Source organism: Erigeron canadensis, chromosome 1 (assembly GCF_010389155.1).
Source record: "Erigeron canadensis isolate Cc75 chromosome 1, C_canadensis_v1, whole genome shotgun sequence".
Lineage (NCBI taxonomy): Eukaryota > Viridiplantae > Streptophyta > Magnoliopsida > Asterales > Asteraceae > Erigeron > Erigeron canadensis.
Genome location: NC_057761.1, coordinates 29,218,712 through 29,243,183, shown reverse-complemented (window position 1 = coordinate 29,243,183; position 24,472 = coordinate 29,218,712). Strand labels below are relative to the sequence as shown.

The window sequence follows — 24,472 nt, the reverse complement described above, 5'->3', positions numbered from 1 at the left end:
GGGACATTCAGCACTCAACCAAGTGCATCAACAAGAAAAGACACCCTTAAAGTTGACAAAGCAACACGTAGGACACAAGAATCAGTGAACACAGGATCCAAAGGAAAGAAAGTGCAGACTGTGAAGAGGAAGCCACCAAGTTATAGATGTTTGAGGCAAAAGCTAGCCAAAGTAAAACCTGGACCTGGTCTTACTGAAGATGATGCAATGATAGTGGAGTAACTTGTTGGCGGTTGTAATTTGTTCCCAATTAATGTCACAGTAGCAGTTATCTAGTCTTTTGGTAACAAAAACTTGCATTATGGTAGTCTTTTGGTACAGCAGTTGTGACTAAAACTTGTAATTTGGCAGTCTTTTGGGAACTTATGATATGTAATGCAAGTACTTACTATATTATGACAATTGGGAATGATATGTAAATTGGCAGTCTTTTGGTATTTCTTCCTTTTTTCTGCTTAATTTGTTTCTGCTTAACTCAACTGTCAACATATTTTTGTCACAAAATAACACAATACTTGATTGTCAAACACTAGAACACATTTCATTAATCAACTGTCAACATATTACATAACTAACACTGCAATTACAAAACAAAGTAGTGCAACAACAAACACCAACAGATAGAACACTTGGTCAAAAACTCTCAATTTTGACTTTGTGATAGTCAACTCATCCTTGACTTTCATATTTTCATAAATTGAATCTTCATCCTGCTTATCTTTAGAAGGTAGATTATCGGAGTTAACAGCTTGATAATGAAGCTCATACACCAAATCTTTGTAATAATCGATTGGAAGTTCTGGGTCAATAAAGCTAAATCGCGTACAACAGCTTGTTTTAACCTATATAAAACATGGATTTTGTTATTTTGTGAGCAAAAAAACATAAACCCTAAACTAATTTCAGAATTAATTGAAAAAAAAATTAAGGTTCTTACACTAGGGCATTTGACAAATCGACGACCTGGATTCTTGGCGGTCCATGATGTTAATATGTACATCTTGGCTCCGCAGTAACAGAGCATATAGCGAGTAGGACGATTTGTTGATGAAGATGAGGAGGTACACGCCATGGAAGAAAAATGGAGGGAATTTTGGGAGAAAAAAGAAGGAAAAATAGCGGGGAGAGAGAAGTGGGTGAAAAGGGTGGGAAAATAGGGTTTTTATATTAATTTTGATGATCTGATGTGGCATAACCGGCTAGAAGATGGTTGTTACCCGGTTAACTACGTTAAAAGAACAAAAATAAAAGTTACTTACACTAGATAGCCAGTCTGAAAGGTCACTATACTACATAGCCATTGGGACATAGTTCGTTACACTCGCATGCCATAATCCCTTAAGAATATTATAGAGATATTAGGTGAAAGTATTTTAATTAATTAATAAAGGAGATAGATAACTTGGATAAATATGAGTGTAAAATATTTTAGGGATATATTGGGTATATTTAGTGTGTGAGTTAGGATCGTGTTAAAAATTAAGGATGTTTTGGGTATTTTAAAGGTAGAGAGTTGAAAAGAAGGGAAAATAGTTTGTTTATTAATATAGTATAGATATAAATGTAGAACTACACGGGTTGGTTTTTAAGCCCATATATAGATATAAATGTAGAACTACAGTTAATTGCTTTTGACATCTCTAAACCCTATAAAGTGAATTTTTTTTTGCCATCATTAAAAATTACTCATATTATTGAACATTAATTAAGAAAAGTGATATTTGTACCACAAGATTTGATATATCTACTACCAGTATACATTATTGACTTGTACAGTTAATTATAAAACTTGTATATTACGTTAGATGAATCAAAAACTGTGGTACGTTTATCATTTCCCATTAATTAATGGTCGCAAATACTTTTTTTTTTACTCAAATACTTTATACAAAGTTTTTGTTTACTCAAGTTTTTGAACAATTTTACCTCACATAGTCAGGCACCAACATTATAATGTACAACCATAGAATGACTCCAATGAGTAGTATGCCACAACATCTTAGGATTTAAATTAGGAACTTTATAGGTAATATAAGTTACTCAAAAAAAACTAGCAAATTTTCAAATGGTTTTACTGCAATACATCATATAGATACTCTACACTGCATAACTCCAGAAGAAATCTATCATATGAGTAACATGATATGTATAAACAATTAAGGAATTTGAAGAACATAAGCTTCTACAACAAATTTGAAGTACCTGAAGTTATTTTGACCCAACACCCATCATTTTAATGTCTTCAACAAGACGATTCAAATTACCATAAGACGACCCACCTTCATTTACCGTTTCCTTTGCTAATCTTGCCATACGATCCGCAGATTCTATAAATTCCATCTTCCGATCCTCCATAACTACTTTTATAGTCTTCTCGATTATTTTCCTATCACATGTATCCTTCATGTCTAAACCTAATTTCCATACGGCTTCCACAAATCTACTATTAATTTGTTGATCCGCAAAATATGGCCAACTAATCATTGGTACTCCTTCGACGATACTTTCCAATGTTGAGTTCCATCCATTATGCGTTAGAAATGCACCTACAGCTGGATGGGCTAACACGTCTTCTTGAGGAACCCATCCTACCATATAGCCTCTTTTTTTTGTACCTTCCTCTAGCTCATACGGAACCTTATTCTCATCATCATGTTTTAACACTAGATCATCACGAATGACCCACAAGAATGGTTTTCCGCTATTGACTAAACCATGCCAAAACTCCATAAGTTGCTCTCTTGTAACGGTCACAAGGCTTCCAAAACTAACATACAACACCGATTTTGGTGCTTTTTGATCAAGCCAAGTAATACATGTCTTATCTTCCTCGAATAAACTGTTCGAAGATGTTAATTTGGATAAAGTCCGGGCTTTCAAATGAGCATGAAGTGGTCCAATTGTATAGATATTCGGGCAATGTTTTTGTATTTGGGAGACAATAGGCCCTTCAAGTTCATCAAAGGTGTTAAGCAAAAGTGCATGAGCCTCTGTGGTTCTGCGTGATACGCCAATTACTTGTTGCAAGGTTTGGTTATTTAAATCGGAGCGACAAAAGCTCGGAAGATCACGTCTACGAAGGAATGCTTCCATTCCTTCTAAACTTACTATTCGTTCATCCAAGTTTGTACCTTCATCAGGATTAAAAATCTCAGATATTGTTCACATTCACTTAGCCTTCAACAATAAAATCATTTTAAATTTACATATCCCCCAAATTGGTTTGGGCTAAAATGGGCATGTAAAAATGTAAAATACTCTCACATGACACGCCAAAGTTGTTTTGGGCCATATGGGCATGTAAGATACCCATGTAACATAAACCAAAAAGTATCATTTTAATAATGTAAATATAAGTATCATTACTAATGTAACATATATAGACCAAAAGGTATCATTATGGAATATATATGTACCTTGAAAGGGGAGGTCGCCAGAGTTTATAAGACCCGGGACAGAAAAGTAAGCCCAAAGTGCACAAGCACTAATTGTTCGAAAGAAAATAACCGGAACTCCGGTACCCTTAGCAACGTCAATTGGAAAACCCATAATTCCATCCACTATCAAACAAGTCACGTGAGAATCAACAAGCAAGTCTCTAAGCAAAGGTACAGCTACTTTTGGCAAAGAATCAGCTATCATTACACTCAACTTTTCATCGGTATCCATTGGGCCTTCATATAGCCCATGAATGACATGGAACCGAAAGCGGCCCAAGTAACGGGTAAGATGTGAGTGGACCGTGGTGAACCGGGCCAGGCGGTCATGGTCCTTGGCGGAAATTAAAAAAGTGATATTAAGACTGGCTTCCAAAAGGAGCTCCGTTAATTTTAACATGGAGTTGACGTGGCCTTGGGCTGGAAATGGGAAGATAAGAACATGTGGCGGAGGTGGTTCTGTATCCATGAAATTGTAAAGGACAGGATTGATATATAAGTTCAATAATTTTGATGACAAAAATAAGAGGATCAACTGAAATGTGTGTTTTTATTGTTATTTTGGTTTAATGTTAACTTAGAAAAGGATATGTTAAAATGAATGGATATATGTAGTTATATATGGTCTGAATTGTCTGATACACCGCAACGATATTACAGACTTTTCTATCTTATCTTCTATATCGGTATACTTCTAGATAGTTATTCTGGCGAGTTTAATTTGTTTCTTTTTTCTTATTACGAAAAAATATAACATTCATTTTTTATTTATTACATATATCCCGTTGATGATTAATTATAACTTTATAAGTCTATGGGCTATTTCGTTATGAAAGTCTTGAAACTCTCACCGTCGAAAACGTCTGAAATCCACCTTTGTCCATCACTTTTGAAAATTATCGAACTAATTTTTCGTAGAAGAATTGTCCATCAATTCAGTGGCGAAGCCAAGCCAGGGTTTTGCTTCATAGTGGGCCAAAACGTCATGTCATTTTATCTAAAATCAGTAATCACCAAAATATAGTCATTTTGGTCTTTTAAACCATGCAACTGTATTTAAGAAATAACTAGGCTAACAATATATTAAGATAAACCAAAATTTACAAATAAGTAAATTAAGTAGCTTAACATTGTACTAATATTACACTATCATTAATTTTTTCCGAGTCATGTCCAACCTTATTCCTATTTAGCTTAGTACAGAGCCTTCTCTGAAAATGTCAAAAAAAATTAGGCACAACTAAAAAATAAAAATATCCCTTAAAATGGAAAAATAATTTTAAAAAAATAAATAAAGTAGAAAGTTAGTTTGAGTTTATCAAGTTTCTTATTGAAAAATTTGAAAGAAATAAATGGTTTATAAGATACGGAGTAGTATAAAACTAAATAATTAATTTACGGGATGGGCTATCTACTATATACATCAAAATTTTATCAAACTATATATAAAAATTTAAGCATCATGGACAGGCTTGGGATGGGCCTTGGTCCACCCTAGTTCTAATGTGGCTACTCTCCCGCATCAAACTGTCACTTTTTTGGAGCAACTCGGGTTCAATTCCCGCTTAAGTAATAATTGGATATAATTGGTTAAATTACCTTGATACTTTCCTTACTGGGGGTTATATGAGTACCAATTCGATACATGAGATCAAATGGTTCATATAAATCTATTGTTTTTTTTAAAAAAAAATTTACAAATGGCCACTTTTGTAAATTGTTGATTTGATTTTTGAGTCAATTGGGATTAAAATAATTTATACATAAAAATATGCGATGAGATAAAACTAAAATATCTAAATGTGTAAATGAAAAATGTGATTTGTTGGACACGAAAGTTTTGGGAAATTTGTTGGAAACCAAGTCATTGATGCTATGTGGAAAACTAAAGTTGTGACAAATTGACGAGAAACCAAACTAGTGGGTAAGTAAGTAAGTAACTGCTCAGTGTCGCCTTTTACGGGTTTTTGAGCCCCAATACTTCGACGGTGTATGAGGGAGGTCAAAATGTACGCAGACCTTACCTCTACCTAAGTAGAGAGGCTGCTTCCAGTTTCTACCTAAATGGTAGAAAAAGCCCTCTAACCTTTGCATGGAAAGAGGATCAAACCCATGACCTCTGTCTTCAGAGGCAAAGATGTTTACCACTGATCCAACCATGCTGCTTAGAAACCAAACTAGTGGGTAATATGCTGAATGTAAAATTTGTGTGCAAACATTTCCACGTTTTTTCTCATCCAAAATTTGGACAAAAATCTGTGTGCCGGCCGCCGAGGGGAAAAAGTAAATTTTATTTTTTTGGAATTTTTAAATCATATTTTTTGTTTTCTATGTTTTTTTTTTTTCGAAAAACATAAGTGGAAACAATTGTATATATGAGATTGTAGTGAAATAAAAGTTGTATATATATATATATATATATATATATGATTGAAGAAGACTGGTGCTGCATTGTGATGTGCTCCGACACTATGCACTTGGTAAGTGGTCGGTCTAATATGTTATCATATCTATCACACCTATGTTTATGTTTGCTATATCTATATATGCGGGTTTGTAATTTTGGGGTAAAGCATAAATCCCAAGCTCAATGCCGGCTTAAGTTTTTTGAAATATTTAATATTTTAAAGTCTAGTTTATTAGTATATAAATTAAAATAAAAAGAAAAAAAAAACTCATTTTATGTACCTGACTATTTTTTACTGTGAAATGAAAGGGAAAAAAAAAATATTTTCATTCTCTTTTTATTGTTGAGAGGTTGTAATTAATGATAACTCATTATGCCTTATCTCTTTTTAATGGTGATGGTCTTGAGCTACATATTATAAAGTTGTCGTCTAGTCAAAAAGTTCAAAACACAAATCCATTAAAAAAAAAATTCGAAGCCTTAAATATTTGAGGACCTAAAATGATTGTTTAATTTTCATTTACTATTGAGCCTCTTATGCCAAAACCTATTATTATCTTTAATGAATGGCAAAAAGTCCACTTATCCTAAATTTAGAATTTGTAAATGAATTAGATTAGTTGCGATCTATTCAAGCTAGCTTAACTAGTTAAAATCTTGATTGGAGCAAACTTTAAACACTTTCGAGCCGAGTACGATCCTAATTTAGAACTCATTTCATAATCACTAAACGAATTAAGTGAAGAAATAAAATATAACCAATTTTAATCATAGCATATCACATACGGAGTATAATAGACACTCTAATAAGGGCATTAGGAGTGGTGGCCGGGTTGGTGACTTTATGCTCTCATACTGGCGGTAACACCGCCACCAGTATTGATTTTATGTTCAACTGAATGGCCGAGAGGTTGTTAAGTCGTTGTCCATCAAATCGAAAAAACACATGGGGCCCATTTTTTTGTGACTGTTTTCTTATTTTTCGGTTTAGTTTTTTGATATATATATGCAATATATATGGATATAGATATATAGGAATAAAAGGGAAGAAGAAGAAGAAGAAGAAAGAGAAGACAAAAAACATTAATATTATTATTATTATTATTATTATTATTATTATTATTATTATTATTATTAAAGTTCCAGATTTATTTTCAAACCATTTTCTTTTTTTTCCTCTTGACTAATTCGAGCAGTAGCAGTAAGGGAAGAATACATATATACATTAATTAATTTATTAATATTAATATTATTAATATTATTTTTTTAATAATAAAATATTATGCTCTTTTTATTAAATTGCTTGTTTATTTAAAAAAGAAAGAAAAAAAAGTTGGGAAGGTTGAAATTTTATAGAGCGTCAGTAGAAAATGTTAAATGTTGAAGGATTGATTGAGAGGGTTAAAAAGATGAAATGAGTTGGATGAACGTTATTAGAAGATTTTCGAAGGGTTGATAAAATTATTTGAACCACTCCTAGTCCCCTAAAAATTTTGGGAGGGTTGATAAAATGAGGGAACCTACCGTATGGTAGATCTTGTATCTGCATGCGATTAACCACATTGATTTAAAGATGTTTAAAAAAGCATATCCAAGTGAATGTTTAAGAATATATTATAATTGAAGCCCTGCTTGAATCCAAAGTCGGAACTCATGTCACATTTTTGGTAATTACAAAAGGATAACTTTAATTACTTAATTCATTGTCGAACTCATTACTCTTATATCATCTATTAAGCGACCCAAACTTATGGATGATGACCCTGTCTCACCAATGGATTCTTTCACAAGACTTGCCCAAATATTCGTAGTTCGTGTAAATACATTTCGTTTCACATCCATGATATCCCTCACAGCCTTTTCAACAATAAATCGATCACAAGTATCTTTTATGTCGATTCCAGCCTTCCATACCTCTCCCACAAATCGACCATTCACTTGTTGGTCTACATGGAACGGCCAACATATCATTGGAATACCCTGAGCTATGCTCTCCAAGGTTGAGTTCCACCCACTATGTGTGAAAAACCCACCAACGGCTCGATGGGCTAAGACAGCTTCTTGTGGGGCCCAATCTACTATACACCCAATTTCTTTCGTATGCTCTAGTAAATCACTCGGAACAATAGACTCGTTATACCCGCCAGTGATTGACCCTGGGCGCCTCACCCACAAAAAAGGTTTATTACTATTAACCAAGCCATGCCATACTTCGAGCATCTGATCAAATGTCAAGGTTGCAAGACTCCCAATGCTAACATACACAACGGTTTTTGTAGGAAATTTATCAAGCCACGACAAACAAGTTTGATCTTCCTTCCAAATACTATTTGAGAAGGAGCTTTTTGGGGACTTGGTATTGAGTCGAGCTTTGTGTAAAGAGTGTATCGGGCCTATAGTGTAAATGTTCGGACAAAGCTTTTTCATGTGTGGGAGTGTTAGACCATCCAACTCTTCGAATGTGTTGAGTATGAGCCCTTGGGTCCTAGGAATGGTTTGAGCTTCTACTAAGGTATGTTGAATTTTAGGGTCGGATAGGTTTTTATTTCGACAGAATTCAGCAAGATCCCGTTTACGCAGAACATATTCAGTGCCTGCCACATTGTTGATCGGTTCGTCCAAATCATTTCCTATAGCGAAACAAAAACATAACAAGCCACTGTCATTTAGATAGTTTTTTGTTAATTACGTTATATTCTAATTAAATATACATTTGCAAACCATATTAATTAATTTAAGAATCAATTTCTTTTCTTCTTTTTTTTTCTTTCTCCTCTTTTTTTTTTTAACCTTGTTTTGTTCTTTTTTATTTAAAAATTTTTTTACTTTTTTAAAGGACAAAGTCCATCCGTCTATGTCAGAACCATCACAATTAAGGGGCAGAGTCCACCATGTATGTTACCTCATGTCGATCTAATCACCCCTATGTCGTAGCATCCCAAGATATATCCAATATTAATAGCATTTAGGCCAAAGTAAGCACCGTATCATTATTGGGATTTTTTATGTTTACAATACGAGTTTTAACTTAAAAGGAACACACATACACACAAAAAAAAAAAAGGAGAAAATATGTAGCTATTTAGTTTATCAAGCAATTTCTAATTTTTATTTGATACAATCATCTAACATTTTAACAATAACATAAACAACCGCACACCTTTTATTGTTTAATCGAATATTGTACGTAATTACGTTAAATAATTTGGGTTTACTCATTTAACCATCTAACTATATATACTTTGCCAATCTAAATTAGAATCATGCTATTTGCCTATTTCAACACTTTTTTTTTAATTCTAAAAGAGCATTGATTGGATCATATAGTTAACAAATCCGCCTTTAGAGATAAAAGTTAATGGTTCAATCCTCACCATATGTGAAAACCGGAGTCTTTTTTTCTTTATATATATATTTAGATAGAACCTGGGCGGCCTATTGATCTAGGTAGCTAGAGATTAAAACTGTCTATATTTTAACATCTCATATATATCGTCAAGATATTATGACTCAAACTTATGAAAAACGACATTAAGTATTACTTACATTTTTATTTTAGTTTTGCATCTGTTTTTATCCAGTTTTGATATATATAAAAGAAAATACAAATCGATCTTTCTAGGTAAGCATTTATATGATTTTTTTGCTTGAACGCGCGAATTTTACTGATTCCATTCTAACAAGATGATAGCATTATAATTACAACACGCATATATATGTATATATATACGATTGATTATATAATGGCATGCATGATGCCAACCTAGCTAATACAATGTCAAACTTTTAGTTTTATGCAAGTGTAACATACATATATATATATAGTATGCATTTATCTTTCATTGAAACGTTTTTTTTTTTTTTAATTAACAGTTAGTTGGTATTCGACATCAGGTTACACCTCACCATATAATGGTTAAGCCCTGCACGTACTTTACACTGCAAGATGTAGACCATAAGCCGTTATAGGTGATTCAGAGAAAAACCCATAGACTTGTCACTCCTAAGAATCAAACCCAAGACTTATAGGAAAAACCATGGATGCATTTGCTAATCGAGCTTCATTTGCTCATTGAAACGGTTTTGATGCGCATATTATTAGTTAATTCAATTTTCTAAAAAAACTAATAAGGTGTATATTAAAATGCTACGTTTTATATACATGATGTACAAAGTACCTTTGAAAGGAAGATGCCCAGCTTCAATAAGGTTATGAAGATTGAAATAAGAAGTCCACAAGCAGCATGGACTAATGGTTTCAAAGCTAAGAACCGGGGTAGATGTTTCAATAGCGACTTCCGCGGCAAAACTCAACACCCCATCCACTATCATCACTGTCACTGGCCGCTTAGATCTCCTACTCAAGCTACCCGAAACAATCATCTCCCTAAAAAGTGGTTTAGTCACAACATCTATGGCATTTATAACCTCTCGGAACTGGTCTCTAGAGGCCGGGTTTTCATGCTCTAGTCCATCCGGTATTGTCTCAAACTGGAAGTTAGGGTAGCCGCTGAAACGAGACAAGACTTGGGTGTGGCGTAAAAGAGGACCGTGGATGTGATTAGTGTTAAGAAAGGTGACATGAATGCCGGAAAGACATAGGAGTTCGGCTAACTTTAGAAAACAATTAACCGGGCCTTGAAATGGAATCGGAAAAAGTAACACGTGGGGTTCGTGAGGGGTTGTGCTATCGACTTCTTGATGAATTTTTCCCATTTTCGTATCAACTTCGAGTTTCTTATTATGGCAGTTACTTGAAATGGCTAGGATGATATATAGCTAATGAGAATGCACTAAATTAATATATAGCCAATTGTGGGAATAAGTTGAAGTTGACTTTACAATAATGATTCTAATTATGAAGTTGACTTTACAACAATGATTCTAATTAAACATAATTAGCAAGGTTCATATATTTATCAGTACGTGCTTATATATATGCGGATATACCAACACATGCATTTGCATATTACGATTAATTAAATAAAAGTCCACTTGAAGGATTCACCAACTTGGCAACTTAATTTGGAGAGCTAGCCTTAGCTAAATTAACTGACTGATTGTATTTTAGAGATCTATATATATAATCAGAGAACTTAATATAGAAATAAACGAACTGATTTTTATTATGCACAATGTTTACAAATTGATGTAGATCAATCTATAAATGGAGATGAAATGAAAAAAAAAAGAAAGGGGGGGGGGGGGGGGTGCTCAACAAAGCCTTAAGGGTTTTCGTTAAAATGCGTTGATTAATTGTACACTTACTATAATATGCAAGCCGGGGTGAACTTTTAATATGAAAATATACAATCTTTTAATACACGTTAAGGGAAGCCATATATATGGGCTTTGTTAAGTTTAGCATTTTCCATTTGTTTATAAACTAGCCATATTCATGTAAAGACATTTCTGATTTTACCCAAGATCTTGAGTTTAACCTTTAGAGATGACAAATTAAATTTTAAGGTTTTTTTTCTGAAAACTTGTAACGACTCATGGTCAATATCTCGTTGTCTAGGGTACGTGCAAGACTTCACCATTATATGGTAAGGTAAACCTGATGTCGTATACTGTTCGTAAAAAAATAAAACATAACTTAACGTAGAAACAATAACAGAAAAGAAATACCTTTTGACTACATAACGAAATAGGAAAGAAAAAATTTATCTAATTAAGAAGAGAAATGATTATTGAAGTACCACATGAGTCGAAACTCATGTCACAATTTTGGTAACTGCATAATGATAATTAATTACTTCATTGTCGAGGTCATTACTCTTATATCATCGATTAAACGACTCAAACTTATGGATGACGACCCTGTCTCACTAATGGATTCTTTCGCCAAATTAGCCCAAGTATTGGTAGTTTGAGTAAACACATCTCGTTTCACATCCATGATATCCCTCACGGCCTTTTCAATAATCAACCGATCACATGTATCTTTTACGTCGATTCCAGCTTTCCATACCTCTCCAACAAATCGACTATTCACTAGTTGGTCCACGTAAAACGGCCGACATATCATTGGAATACCTTGGACGATACTCTCCAAGGTCGAGTTCCACCCACTATGTGTCAAAAACCCACCAATGGCTCGATGGGCTAGGACATCTTCTTGTGGTGCCCAATCTATTATGCACCCCATTTTTTGTGAATACTCCAGTAATTCATTCGGAACAATAGACTCGTTGTTCTCACAAGTGATTGACCCTGGGCGTCTCACCCACAAGAAAGGTTTGTTACTATTTACCAAGCCATGCCATACTTCGAGCATCTGGTCAAATGTCAAGGTTGCCATACTTCCAATACTGACATAAACAACCGTTTTTGAAGGAAATTTATCGAGCCATGACAAGCAAGTTTGATCTTCCTTCCAAATGCTGTTTGAGAAGGAGGTTTTGGGGGACTTATTGGGAATAAGTCGGGCTTCGTGTAAAGAGTGTAACGGGCCTATAGTGTAAATGTTTGGGCAAAGCTTTCTCATGTGTGACAGTATTAGACCATCCAACTCTTCGAATGTGTTGAGTATGAGCCCTTGAGTCCGAGGAATTGTTTTGGCTTCTTTTAAGGTACGTTGAATTTCAGGGTCGGACAGATTCTTTTTACGACAAAATTCAGCAAGATCCCGTTTACGCAGAACATGTTCAGTGCCGACCACAATTTTGATGGGTTCGTCTAAATCATTTCCTACAAAGCAACAAAAACAGAATATGCCATTTATAGTTTGTTTGTAGCTTTATATATATTCTACCAAAATACTATAAATCGTATAATTGTAATGGTATACGTATATTAGTATATGGAGCCCAATAGAGATAGCATAGTTTGATTCTAATAATAGATTTGTTCTAATTATTTGTTGTGTAAGATTTGGTGTCTTTCCTTTACTCATAAAATGTTCTTTCAAAAATCAAAACCGGATATATGATCATATACATATATGATGCCCCGGTTAACACAATATTGTCAAACTTCTAGTATGTAAGCTAGTGTATCAGATATTATCCATTTATCTTTCAATGAAACGGATTTAGCACACATATAATTAAGGCCGGGGTTTCTTATGTAGTTTCTCCACCTTAATGAATTAAGACGTACGGTCTATATACCTTATTGCTCATACAATTAGTACGGTTTTGGTTTCGATGCATGTACAAACTAATAATTTGTATATTAAATGTTACATTTGATCTAAATGATGTACAAACCTTTGAAAGGAAGATGCCCAACTTCAATAAGGTTATGGAGATGGAAATAAGAAGTCCACAAGCAGCATGGACTAATGGTTTCAAAACTAAGAACCGGAGTAGACGTTTCAAAACCCACTTCCGCTGCAAAACTAAACACGCCATCGACTATCATTACTGTGACCGGCCGTTTAGATCTCCTACTCAAACTACCCGAAACAATCATCTCCCTAAAAAGTGGTTTAGTCACTACATCTATAGCGTCCATAACCTCTTGGAACCGGTCTCCAGAGACCGGATTTTCATGCTCCAGCCCATCTGGTATTGTCTCGAAACGGAAGTTAGGGTAGCGGCTGAATCGAGACAATACTTGGGTGTGGCGTAAAAGAGGACCGTGGATGTGATTATTGTTAAGAAAGGTGACATGAATGCCGGAAACACAAAGGAGTTCGGCTAACTTTAGAAAACAATTAACGGGGCCTTGGAATGGAATTGGAAAGAGTAATACGTGGGGTTCGAATGGGGTTTTACTATGGACTTCTTGATAAGTTTTTCCCATTTTTGGAAGGATTTCAACCTTCTTAATTATTGTGATAGTTACTTGAAATAGCTAGGGTGATATATATAGCTAATGAGAGTGAACTTATTTAATAACCAATATGGAAATAATTAAGTAAAACATAATTAATAATACCATTTGTGTGAATAAATATAAGTTGAACTTGCAAGATAATGTTTCTAAATATAGGTAAACTTCATATTTTTATCGGGGTTCATGCGAATATACCGAAATTTGAATATTACGATTAAATTAAAGTCCACTTGAAGGTCGGCCAGATTGGTTAAAGGCATATTTATATGTTCACAACTTGGAGAATTAACTAAATGATTTGTATTTAGAGATCTATTTATGGTTGTCCTCATTTAAAAACTAATTGAAACTAGAAAACTGATCAAAACATATCTGAATTTAACACAATGTATTTTTATTGTGTTTTTAAAAATACATTGTGTTAAGTTCATATAACAACGTCTTTGAACAATTTTTTGATTTTTATTCGCTATCAAAAATACACTGTGATTTAAAATTCTTCGTATACATTATTAATATAACTCATAACATTGTCATTAGAAAAACCTTTACTGTTTGGTTGTCTGTTGGGATTATTGAAAAAAATCTAACGAGAGAAACCCAATAACATATAAGAATAGATGTTGCTGATGATTCTTCGATCATATATAATTTTAAACAAATATGAAAGCCTGTAAATATATATGAGAGCAAAGAGATAGATGGCCAGCATTAGCTCATGTATCATATATAAGAAAATCCAATCTAACAATATTCATGCATGTATCATATCAATCATCTCATTAGCAATTTAATTAACCCAATATAATTTCTTTCGATCGAGCGCCCATTATCTTAATATCCTCAACAAGACGATCCAAATTACTATAAGAAGACCCGCCCTCTCTCACGGATTCCCTTGCTAATTTCGCCATACCAAATGCGGAATCCGTAAATTCTTTCTTCCTAACTTCCATTACTTCTTTTATAGTCTTCTCAACTATCACTCTTTCGCATGTATCCTTCATGTCTAGCCCTAACTTCCATACCGCCTCAACGAATCTACTATTTATTTGTTGATCTCCGAAAAAAGGCCAACTCACCATTGGTACTCCTTCAACTATACTTTCCAGGGTTGAGTTCCACCCACTATGTGTTAAAAACGCACCTACAGCTGGGTGGGCTAAGACGTCTTCTTGTGGAGCCCACCCAACTATATACCCTCTTTGTTTTGAAGCTTCTTCTAACTCAGAAGGAACTTTATTATCACCATAACTTGACATTATATCCTCTCTAAGGACCCACAAGAACGGCATTTCACTATTCACTAGACCGTACCAAAACTCAAGAAGTTGCTCCCTTGTTATGATCGTTATACTTCCAAAACTCACATATAACACGGATCTTGGTTCTTTTTTATCCAGCCAATCGATACACGACTTATCTTCTTCAAATAAACTATTTGAGAAAGTCGAATTTGATTCGGATCGTGCTTTCAAGTGAGCATGAAGTGGTCCTAGGGTATAGATGTTTGGGCAATATTCGCGTATCTGAGAGAGAATCGGACCTTCAAGGTCTTCAAAAGTGTTGAGAATGAGTCCATGAGCACTTGGAGTCCGGCGTGTTGCATTCATAACAGTTTGCATAGTCGGGTTATTTAAACCAAAACGGCAAAACTTTGGAAGATCACGTTGGCGGAGAAATCCTTCCATACCCTTGATATTTACTATCTGTTCATCCATGTTCGTACCTTTCGATTCATTAATTACAAGAGTTAAATGCTAAGCATTAGATCAAGATATATAACTACAAATGAAATTGACATATAGTTGTAAATGAGTCGTTTAGTCATGTGTATAAAAATCAATTAATAAACTCTCAATGATCCAATTTGTTATTAAAAAATAGCATTGGATTCCATGTTAGCGAAATTCCAAAACGATACCGACGAGATCGTATATATTGTATATGTTTTGGTTTTTAGTATGGATGAAAAGAACATAATTCAAAATATTAAAAAATCAGATAACTTTAGTTAAAAGAATAATACCATATATGTTAAATAAAATATTTTGTTATGTGACATACAAAATGTGATACATTAATTAGCTAGCTAATTAAGATGAGTTCATGCATGGCAAATATTGGTGAATCAAATTAAATTAAGATAGTACCTCGGAAAGGAAGCTCGCCGGAGCTTATAAGATCCGGGAGAGAAAAACAAGCCCAAAAAGCACAAGCACTAAACGTCCGGAAAAGAATAACGGGAACTCCGGTACCTTCAGCAGCATCAAGTGAATAACCATAAATCCCATCAGCTATTAAACAAGTAACCTTAGAGTCATGAAGCAATAAGTTACTAAGCAACGGTTTAGTTACTTCAGTCAAACGATCATACATCGTTTTTAGCTTTTCATCGGTGTCTAAAGGGCCTTCATAGAGTCCATGGATGACATGGAACCGAAAACCAGGATAGCAATTGAGTCGAGAGTTGATAGTGGTGAAGCGGGATAGTCTGTCGTGGTCCTTAGCGGATATTAGAAAGGTGACGTTGAGACCGGCCGGCAAGAGAAGCTCGGTCAACTTTAACATTGAGGTTATGTGGCCTTGTGCTGGTAAGGGAAAGATTAGGACATGTAGAGATGAGGGTTGTTGATCCATGAATATATGTAGGTAGTGATTAGTGAAAACAAAGAAAAATAGTGAGTTACTCACAACTATACATGCATAATGCTTGGTACCAAAAATATGTGTATATATGTGATTAATTTTAACATGTTTATATGAGCATGAAAGTGATATATATTTGGATCTTTAGTATGGAACATAAAGATCCGTTCAAACTTGTCTTATATATGGAGAAGGCATCAATGCTTTTAAAAACGGTTCGAATAGGCCGGTCAAACAAGTCTGATTGTTTTTGAAATGAGTTTTTGATCTTTTATTTACTTTTTCCAGGTTATTTAAAAACCGGTTTTTAAAACATTATCAATTTGGTAATGATTTGTACACCACTTACTTTTGACTGTATACCACTATCAAACACATTTAGTAGTGTACGTTAAAAATTAGGTGATATAAAGATCGTCACCCTTATCAATTACATTAAAGATTGTGTTTATGAATAGTGCCACCAACGTGACACTGCTTGATGATATTAAATCCTTTATAATTATTTGAATTTTGTTATATCAAATTCCGTTTACATTTTTTCTTTCCGATTTTTTCAGTATTTTGCACAATAAAGTTTTTTCCTTTGTGTTCTCAACTAATATATCGGGTGATAACACTGTCCACCAGTTCATCTTACACTCGGATTTTGCCATATCAAATCCAGTTTGCATGTTTTTCTTTTTTATTCGTCTTTGTCTTTTGCACATATTTTTTGCTTTTATGTTCTGGAGTAATATATTAGGCACTCTTCAATTTGTCTCATCTTACACCCCCATTATTATCTGGATTTTACCATATGGGTTCTTGTTTGAGTTTCTTTCTTGATTTTTGTACAGTTTTTTTGCGTTTGTATTTTCTTATAAGGGGCAAGGGTGTAGTCAGCTATTTATATCGAAAAAAATCATCGACTATCATCGACTCTTTGGCAACCCTATAGCACATTCATCGGCTATTTTTGGCAAGTTTAATCGGCTAGAAAAAATTTAAAAATAAAATTACCTAACCACGGGTTGCCTCTCGGAAGCGCTAATTTTTTGTTCGAGTCATTAGCTTGAATCCAATGTTATTTACAAGAAATTATGGTTTGTTCCCCCACACTTAAATTTAAGCGGGGATGATAGTAGTGATGCGTACCTTCAAAAAATAAAGTACCTATCCGAAGATGGAAAGGAGAATCATTATGATCAATTGAAGGCACATCATGTTAAAACACACTTACAGGTTTCTTTTCATAAGGAATGGAGTCTAATGGATCAACTTCTTTTAATTCAACTTTCACCAATGTTAATGAAAGTAAATCAGCCTCTAGAGCCTCTTGCATTATTATCTTACTCAAAATATCTCTGGGCTCCATAAATTCCTCCAAAAACTCCTCCATGGTCAAGTCACCAAGATCAGATTGTGAATAAACATCACTCGGCTTCCCAAATTCATGCAAGAATTCGTCCAAATCCATTTTACCTATAAAAGCAAACACTAGAAACCCCGTGAAAAGCAAGTGTATAACACAAAATAAACTAAATGTAAAAACTAATTAAAACTAAAACTAAACTACGCTAAACTAATAAAGCAAGTAACTTTCTCGTAAATTAATACAAGAAAGGATCAAACTACAAAATCTCAAACTAAACTCCTAAAAACAGTCCCCGACAGCGGACCCGTTCATATATAGTATAGCTACCTAATTATAAACAAGAACTACCTAATTACCGACTACTACACATTTGCGGGCAATGGACTCGTTCATATATAGTATAGCTAAAAGGCAAGTCCAGGATCGAACGCAGGGACTGATAAAGAGCAAGCGAGTTTAAAGTAGTTTAGAAAAGGGTTTTGGATTTTAAAGACTCTCGTCACCTTGGATTTGAAAATAGTTAGTTAGATTTCAAAAGTTTGTAATTCCGTAGAATTAATTGAAAAGAGAGTATTTAATATCAAGATTAATTAAAGGATCATCTACCTCGAATCCATGACACTAAAAAATTCAGGTTGCAACTAAATGAAGAAACAATTCAAATATGTTGATTAATAACCGAGAACTAAACAAAGACTCACCCCGTACCCGTCAAGTTCGTTACTTTATTCAATTCCCTTAATTAATTAGTTCCATAACTAAGACCGGTACCCCGAGACGTTTTTCATAACTTTCCTAGTCAACTAATTATTTTGGTTATTTAGATAACAATTGTGTCTATTGATTGTACCCAACCATTAACCCATTAATTCTTATTAACTATTAATTACTTTCTACCGTACCCGTCATGGAAACAATCACTTCTGACCAAGCAATCAAAATAACTTTTACACAACCTAAGTTACCACTAAGATCATGCAAAAACTATCCGCAATTAAGAGTTAAATAACAAAGAATTAATAAGCTAAGATTACGACACAATGTTAAATCAAATCAACTTGAATTATAAATATAGTGCAACCATCATTCAATTGTATCACTTCATCTTGGTAGATGATGAAAAGATTTAGCTATTCATGACAAAACTAATAAAACTAACAATCATTGAATAAATAAAATCCATAATAATAATTGTATAGTAAAATAGTCTTGTAATTAAACAACTAATAAAAGAAATAAAGAAAAGAGAAATCGAACGAGAATTGTGGGTTGTTTATGATGAAGTCGAACACCATAGAAGGCTGAATTTGACTTGTGCGCAGCTCCTCACCAAACTTCACTTTTGGCGGTTACAAAACCCACGCCCAAAACCTCCTTAATTAAATATGATCCATATAATGATATATATACTTAATACTCCAACCGACTTCACTTGTTTCTTTTTTTTATTTTCGGCCCACACGAACAAAACAAGGGAGATATTGGCCCTTCATTCATTTTGGACTTTATGTAAATTAAGTGAGCTGCCACTTTATTTCTTGTCATCGGCCCAACTTAGCCCACCATATAAGTTCATTGCAATTTCCAAGTTACATAGTTCTTTTCTCCTGATCTGCAAATGTATTCCAAACTTGAGCTAAGAACAACTATTTTAAGACTTTCATTATACTTCATCAAATGAACCTACAATTCACATAAATTGTCTAATAAATATCAATAGTCCATAAAATGATCGCAATATAAACTTAAAAGAGATGATATCGCTTTAAATAAATATATATAAAATAGGCGATATCATGCACCCTTTCCGGTGAGATTAGAAACCCCTTTTTGGGGTTTCCGGTGGTTGCCGACCAGAAACATTCACTTTTTAACGGCCAAAACTTTGTTTGGCTTGTGCAATGGTGTAGTTGGCTATTTGACTACTTGTTCGGTTTTCTGGCAACCTTTTTTGGGATTTCCGGTTTAATCCATTAGGGATTTCTGTTTCTTTGTTGGTTCGGTTTACCGGCGAGCCCTTTCTTGGGTTTCCGATGAACTGTTGGTGTTGTTGCATGTTGCATCGGTTTTCGGCGGGCCTTTTCTTGGGTTTTCCGGTTAATTGCTGTTGCTGCTTGTAGCAGCTGGTTTTCCGGCAAGCCCTTTCTTGGGTTTTACGGTGAACAGTTGTTGCTGCTGATATGTATATATATGTATATTTATCTTTTTACATTGCCGTTAATTGCATGTTTGTGATTAGCTTGGTAGTGTTAACTTAGTGGTAGTGTTGCCCGATTTTTCGTTGGTAGCGTTGTCGGATTTTGTTCCACTAAAGCAATTGGTAGCCGGAAAAAGTAGTTTTAGCCGATGATGGTATTGTTGAACAGTTAGGTTGTCGGTGTTACGTTAAATGGGTGATTATGATACAAATGTTCGTAAAAATGGGACTCGGATGATCCGAGGCGTATCTTGGCGGGTTAAACCTTCGGAGCAGCCATGGCGTCTCCGACTTCCGAAATTCCCAACCCCAAAATTCTGAGCCCAAGTTTCTATTTTATACAAAAAACGATCACTTTTTATGTTTTCCGACAACTTTGATTATTTTCCAGTTACCATTTATAAGTTTTCCGACATTAGTAAGTTGGCAAGTCTTAGCTAGTTTGGTTTGCTACACTATGTAATTTGGCAAGTTTTGCCTAGTTTTTTGCAACGAGACGTGTCGACTTGTCATTGGTCGAAAACTTACCAAACTTGTCAATTTGCCAATGTTTTGGCACTACACCCTTGCTCCTAATATATATACTGGAAACTTTGATTCATCATTTTGCTTTTCTTTCTTTTTTTATTTTTGGTTTTCTTGCACTAAAACTAAATGGATCTGTACAATATTGCAAAAGGGTTTGTCATATCGTTTTCGGTTTTAGTTTTCTTGCACATTATCTATTCAATGTTGCAAATTTTTCAACGTGTTTTTGATATTGCCCTTAAATAAATATCTTTTTTCTATCCATATTTGTTGTAAGTTCAACGTAGATACATTGATAACAAAATCTTATTAACACGATAATTGAAGTCCCACAATGCGAGGCTTGAGCCCACTAGTTGGAGAGTATTTGCGTGCCTAGGGGCAAAATCTTTTTCTGTGAAATATACTTTGAAGTACTTGTTAGATTATTGAGTTATACTTATAAGTTTTCATTCTGAAGTATTAGATTGGTGTCCGTGCAATGCAGCGGCGGTGACAGTGTGGTTATTAACGTAAAAGTAATTTCATTGCGGCCGAAGATGTGGTGAATTTTTGTGGTGGGATGTGAAAGGGGGGAGGAGGGAGACGAATTGTGAGTTAGTGTTTTTGCTATGTGAGAGAGAGATAAAAGTTGAATTTTTTTTTAAAGGCATTTTAGTCTCAGTCTATAAAATATGATTAAAGATGTATTAAGATGAAGGGTAAATTAGACATATTAAATTCTTAAATTTAAGGGAGAGGGTTTATTTTTTTTTATAAAAAAATATAAACAAGAAGATAACCCGGCCTGCATATATTTATTTTAGATATTAATGAGATGCTTGAAATATATACATAAAATATACATTTATAATAATTGCAACGTCTTAAACACCCCAATTATATATGGGGTTGGTTTCGAACTCAAGTGTGGCACATATATGCAACATGTTTATTTGTTACATATCATCGGTCAACGGGCCACATTCATCGATGAGGAACCCATCTCGATCGGTTATTTGACTACTTTGGCTCGTATTTTCCAAGTATGTGTTGATTTTACAAACACAACTCATTTCACATCCATGGTATCTTTTATCGCTTTTTCGAACTATCAACCAATCACAAGAATCTTTCATATATATATCTCTCCCCTCATCTTTCATACATCTTTCACAAGTTGACTATTCATTTGTTTTATTCTTTCGTCTCAACTTGAGTATCCTAATTTAACATTCAGAGTTTTTTTTATATATTTTTAACCGTAAATATTTTGATTTATATAAAATATAACAATTGATATAAAATATATAAAATTATTGAATTTTAGAAGTACTTTTCATTCATCCATATAACCTTCATCAACTAATATATAATACAAAACAAAAATATTTACAATTAAAGTTGAAAGAAAAAACTTTGAAAGTACACTTAAAATGAAACAGAGAGAATAGTTATTAGATAAATTTTGAAGTACAACCTATTAAAATAACATTGCATATATTTATTTCTGAAAGTGATGATTATTTATGTTTGAGATGGATATTTAGAATACACACTTATATATTAATCAATTATTCAACAATTAACACGCCAATTGTATGTGGGGGTTTGGTTTCGAACTCAACTCTAGCACATATGTTTACTTTTTGGCATTGCTCATGGCTTTTATATCATCAATCAAACGGGCCACACTCCTAGATGAGGAACCCGTTTCACTTATCGACTCTTCGGCCAATATTTTCCATGTATCCGCAGATTTTGCAAACACATCTCGTTTCACATCCATGACATCCCTCACCGCTTTTTCAACAATCAACCGATCACAAGTATCTTTCATATCTACTCCGATCTTCCATACCTCTTCCACAAATCGACTATTAACTTGTTGGTCCACGAAATAAGGCCAACAAATCATGGGAACACCTTCCACTATACTCTCAATGGTCGAGTTCCATCCACTATGTGTTAAGAACCCTCCGACAGCTGGATGGCCAAGGACATCTTCTTGTGGGGCCCAATCTACTATACACCCGATTTCTTTTGTACGAGCTAGTAGTTCACTTGGAACCATTGACTCGTCATACTCACCGGTGATTGACCCAGGGCGTCTCACCCATAAAAAAGGATTTCCACTATTAACCACACCATACCATATTTCGAGCAGCTGGTGAACTGACATCGTTGCAAGACTCCCAATGCTAACATAAAGGACGGATTTTGGAGCGTGTTTATCTAGCCACAACAAACAAGTTCTATCTTCTTTCCAAACACTATTTGTGAAGGTGGCTTCGGGAGACGGTGTTGTTGTTTTAGGCATGAGTCGGGCTTTGTGGAGCGAGTGAAGTGGACCTATGGGGTAAACATTTGGACAAAGCTTTCGCATGTGTGGGAGTACTAGGCTATCTAACTCTTCAAACGTGTTGATTATGAGACCGTCTGCTTGAGGAACGGATCGAGCTTCTTTTACAATAAGTTCGATAACAGGGTCGTTGGATATATCGTCGGTCCTACAAAAGCTAGCAAGATCCCGTCTTCGCATTACATTTTCAGTTCCGGGTACACTTGCTATAAGTTGGTCTAAATCATCCCCTGTAAAACAAGAAAATAGATAATGGTGTCAGCATATATATCTTCTCTTTTTTCTTGATTCTTTTATTGTTTTCTTTCACCATACTTTTATCTCTAAGTTGACCATTGAATACCTTAGCTAGATGTAATTAAAAGTCAATAACACTATAGTACAATAGCAATATGTGACCATATAATTATGGACCAAAATTTTATCTATATAGATCTTCAAAAGTAAAAGATTTTTCATTTTTAACATGTTATTCTATGGCCATTCATATAACAATTGCATATTAATCAAGCAATCTTAAAGAAGAAATTAAACAAACCTTTAAAGGGAACATCCCCAGCTTCAATTAAAGTAGGAAGATTCAAATAACAAGTCCATAAGCAGCATGGACTCACAGTATCGAAACAAATCACCGGAATCGACGTTTCTTTAGCTATCTCCACAGCAAAACTAAAGCAGCCATCCGGTATCATCAACGTCACGGGCCGTTCTGATCTCGAGCTAAACTTGCCCGAAACCATCATCTCACGAAACAATGGTTTACTCACTCTATCCACAGCTTCCATCACTTCCATGAACCGGTCTCCAGAGACCGGTTTTTCATGCTCAACTCCATCTGGGACAGTCTCAAATTTGAAGTTCGGGTAACTGTTGAACCGGGCCAAGACTTGGGTGTGTTGAAGAAGAGGACGGTGTATGTGATCGGTGTTTAGAAAGGTGACTTGGATGCCCGAAAGACATAGGAGTTCGGCTAATTTGAGTGCACAATTAACTGGTCCTTGAAATGGTAAAGGAAAGATTAGTACATGTGGTTCAAGTGCATTTTTAGTACTGTTAATTTGTTCATGATTTTGGTCCATTTTTGTATTGAATTTGACTTGTTTGATTTATGGATCGTTAGAGTGTGAATATATATATAAGGTGATCAAAGTTGTGAAAAGCGTATATGCAATATGTGAATATATATTAGTAACATTTAGTGTGTGTGAAATGGAATTTATTTTATAATAAACGTAAGAAGAAAAGGCAGGTCATTCTTTTTTTGTCTCAATAATTTCGAGGTTGCTATCTAGTGTTGAAAACTGATGCTGTAAAGTTGAATTTGGGTTGCTACGAGTTGAAAAAAGCCGAATGGATCTAAATAGGTCACGGTCCCACCATTGGCAAGAGCGGCCGTGACGATTTATAAGTCTGTGGCGAGCTAGATAAAGAAAAGAACCATAGGCTAAACACAACAAAATTTGACCCGGTGACCTAAAAACCAATATATATGTGTCCCTAACATGCCGGAAAATCTGGCATTGGACGGTAACGCCTTCACCTTATGCCTAAATTGCCCATCACCCTTGGGGGTGGTTATAAGTATCTATCCGATTTTTGACTTGATATGTATGTATTAGAATCAATGTATAATTGTGCCTATTAAATGTCACTATTTAAAATGACAATAGCTCTAAGAGTAGTGAGTGTGATATATCATGTCGCAATACATATCCACTCATAATGTGTGTTTCCCATCGGTGCTTTTGCATATATGGTCCTAGTGTGACAG

General features: G+C 34.5%; 5 protein-coding genes across 7 annotated transcripts; all 5 read right to left on the bottom strand.

Annotated features, from left to right (window-relative positions):
* Window positions 1-535: 535 nt before the first annotated feature.
* On the bottom strand, window positions 536-4,007 carry LOC122583238 (7-deoxyloganetic acid glucosyl transferase-like). Of its 3 annotated transcripts, XR_006321314.1 has the most exons (4): window positions 3,417-4,007; window positions 2,203-3,131; window positions 938-1,225; window positions 536-842 (listed from the first exon to the last, which is right to left on the bottom strand). XR_006321314.1 is itself a non-coding variant. In XM_043755672.1 (3 exons), exons 1-2 carry the CDS (start codon window positions 3,904-3,906, stop codon window positions 2,209-2,211), a joined length of 1,413 nt encoding a protein of 470 aa, XP_043611607.1. In that variant the 5' UTR covers window positions 3,907-4,007; the 3' UTR covers window positions 536-842; window positions 2,203-2,208. The 3 variants fall into 3 exon arrangements, 2 of the variants coding, with proteins under 2 accessions (XP_043611607.1, XP_043611599.1); XM_043755672.1 differs by lacking the exon at window positions 938-1,225; XM_043755664.1 differs by lacking the exons at window positions 536-842; window positions 938-1,225 and having other exon boundaries at window positions 2,059-3,131.
* A 3,532-nt stretch (window positions 4,008-7,539) lies between these two features.
* On the bottom strand, window positions 7,540-10,560 carry LOC122589206 (7-deoxyloganetic acid glucosyltransferase-like). The gene is made up of 2 exons (XM_043761460.1): window positions 10,023-10,560; window positions 7,540-8,474 (listed from the first exon to the last, which is right to left on the bottom strand). Exons 1-2 carry the CDS (start codon window positions 10,558-10,560, stop codon window positions 7,540-7,542), a joined length of 1,473 nt encoding a protein of 490 aa, XP_043617395.1.
* Window positions 10,561-11,599: 1,039 nt separating this feature from the next.
* Window positions 11,600-13,596, bottom strand: LOC122589196 (7-deoxyloganetic acid glucosyltransferase-like). The gene is made up of 2 exons (XM_043761449.1): window positions 13,059-13,596; window positions 11,600-12,537 (listed from the first exon to the last, which is right to left on the bottom strand). Exons 1-2 carry the CDS (start codon window positions 13,594-13,596, stop codon window positions 11,600-11,602), a joined length of 1,476 nt encoding a protein of 491 aa, XP_043617384.1.
* Window positions 13,597-14,423: 827 nt separating this feature from the next.
* LOC122589185 (7-deoxyloganetic acid glucosyltransferase-like) lies at window positions 14,424-16,269 on the bottom strand. Its single transcript, XM_043761438.1, has 2 exons — window positions 15,783-16,269; window positions 14,424-15,358 (listed from the first exon to the last, which is right to left on the bottom strand). The coding sequence occupies exons 1-2, from the start codon at window positions 16,267-16,269 to the stop codon at window positions 14,424-14,426; spliced, it is 1,422 nt and encodes a 473-aa protein (XP_043617373.1).
* Window positions 16,270-21,770: 5,501 nt separating this feature from the next.
* On the bottom strand, window positions 21,771-23,872 carry LOC122598277 (7-deoxyloganetic acid glucosyltransferase-like). The gene is made up of 2 exons (XM_043770875.1): window positions 23,240-23,872; window positions 21,771-22,931 (listed from the first exon to the last, which is right to left on the bottom strand). Exons 1-2 carry the CDS (start codon window positions 23,778-23,780, stop codon window positions 21,982-21,984), a joined length of 1,491 nt encoding a protein of 496 aa, XP_043626810.1. The 5' UTR covers window positions 23,781-23,872; the 3' UTR covers window positions 21,771-21,981.
* Between the last annotated feature and the right edge of the window lie 600 nt (window positions 23,873-24,472).

Coding starts and splice junctions, on each gene's coding strand:
- LOC122583238 (XM_043755672.1), bottom strand. CDS start 3,906: ATGGATACAGAACCACCTCCGCCACATGTTCTTATCTTCCCATTTCCA. Junction 3,132..3,416: donor TGGCGACCTCCCCTTTCAAG/GTACATATATAT, acceptor ATCCTGATGAAG/GTACAAACTTGGATGAACGA.
- LOC122589206 (XM_043761460.1), bottom strand. CDS start 10,560: ATGGGAAAAATTCATCAAGAAGTCGATAGCACAACCCCTCACGAACCC. Junction 8,475..10,022: donor TGGGCATCTTCCTTTCAAAG/GTACTTTGTACA, acceptor GTTTCGCTATAG/GAAATGATTTGGACGAACCG.
- LOC122589196 (XM_043761449.1), bottom strand. CDS start 13,596: ATGGGAAAAACTTATCAAGAAGTCCATAGTAAAACCCCATTCGAACCC. Junction 12,538..13,058: donor TGGGCATCTTCCTTTCAAAG/GTTTGTACATCA, acceptor GTTGCTTTGTAG/GAAATGATTTAGACGAACCC.
- LOC122589185 (XM_043761438.1), bottom strand. CDS start 16,269: ATGGATCAACAACCCTCATCTCTACATGTCCTAATCTTTCCCTTACCA. Junction 15,359..15,782: donor CGGCGAGCTTCCTTTCCGAG/GTACTATCTTAA, acceptor ATGAATCGAAAG/GTACGAACATGGATGAACAG.
- LOC122598277 (XM_043770875.1), bottom strand. CDS start 23,780: ATGGACCAAAATCATGAACAAATTAACAGTACTAAAAATGCACTTGAA. Junction 22,932..23,239: donor TGGGGATGTTCCCTTTAAAG/GTTTGTTTAATT, acceptor CTTGTTTTACAG/GGGATGATTTAGACCAACTT.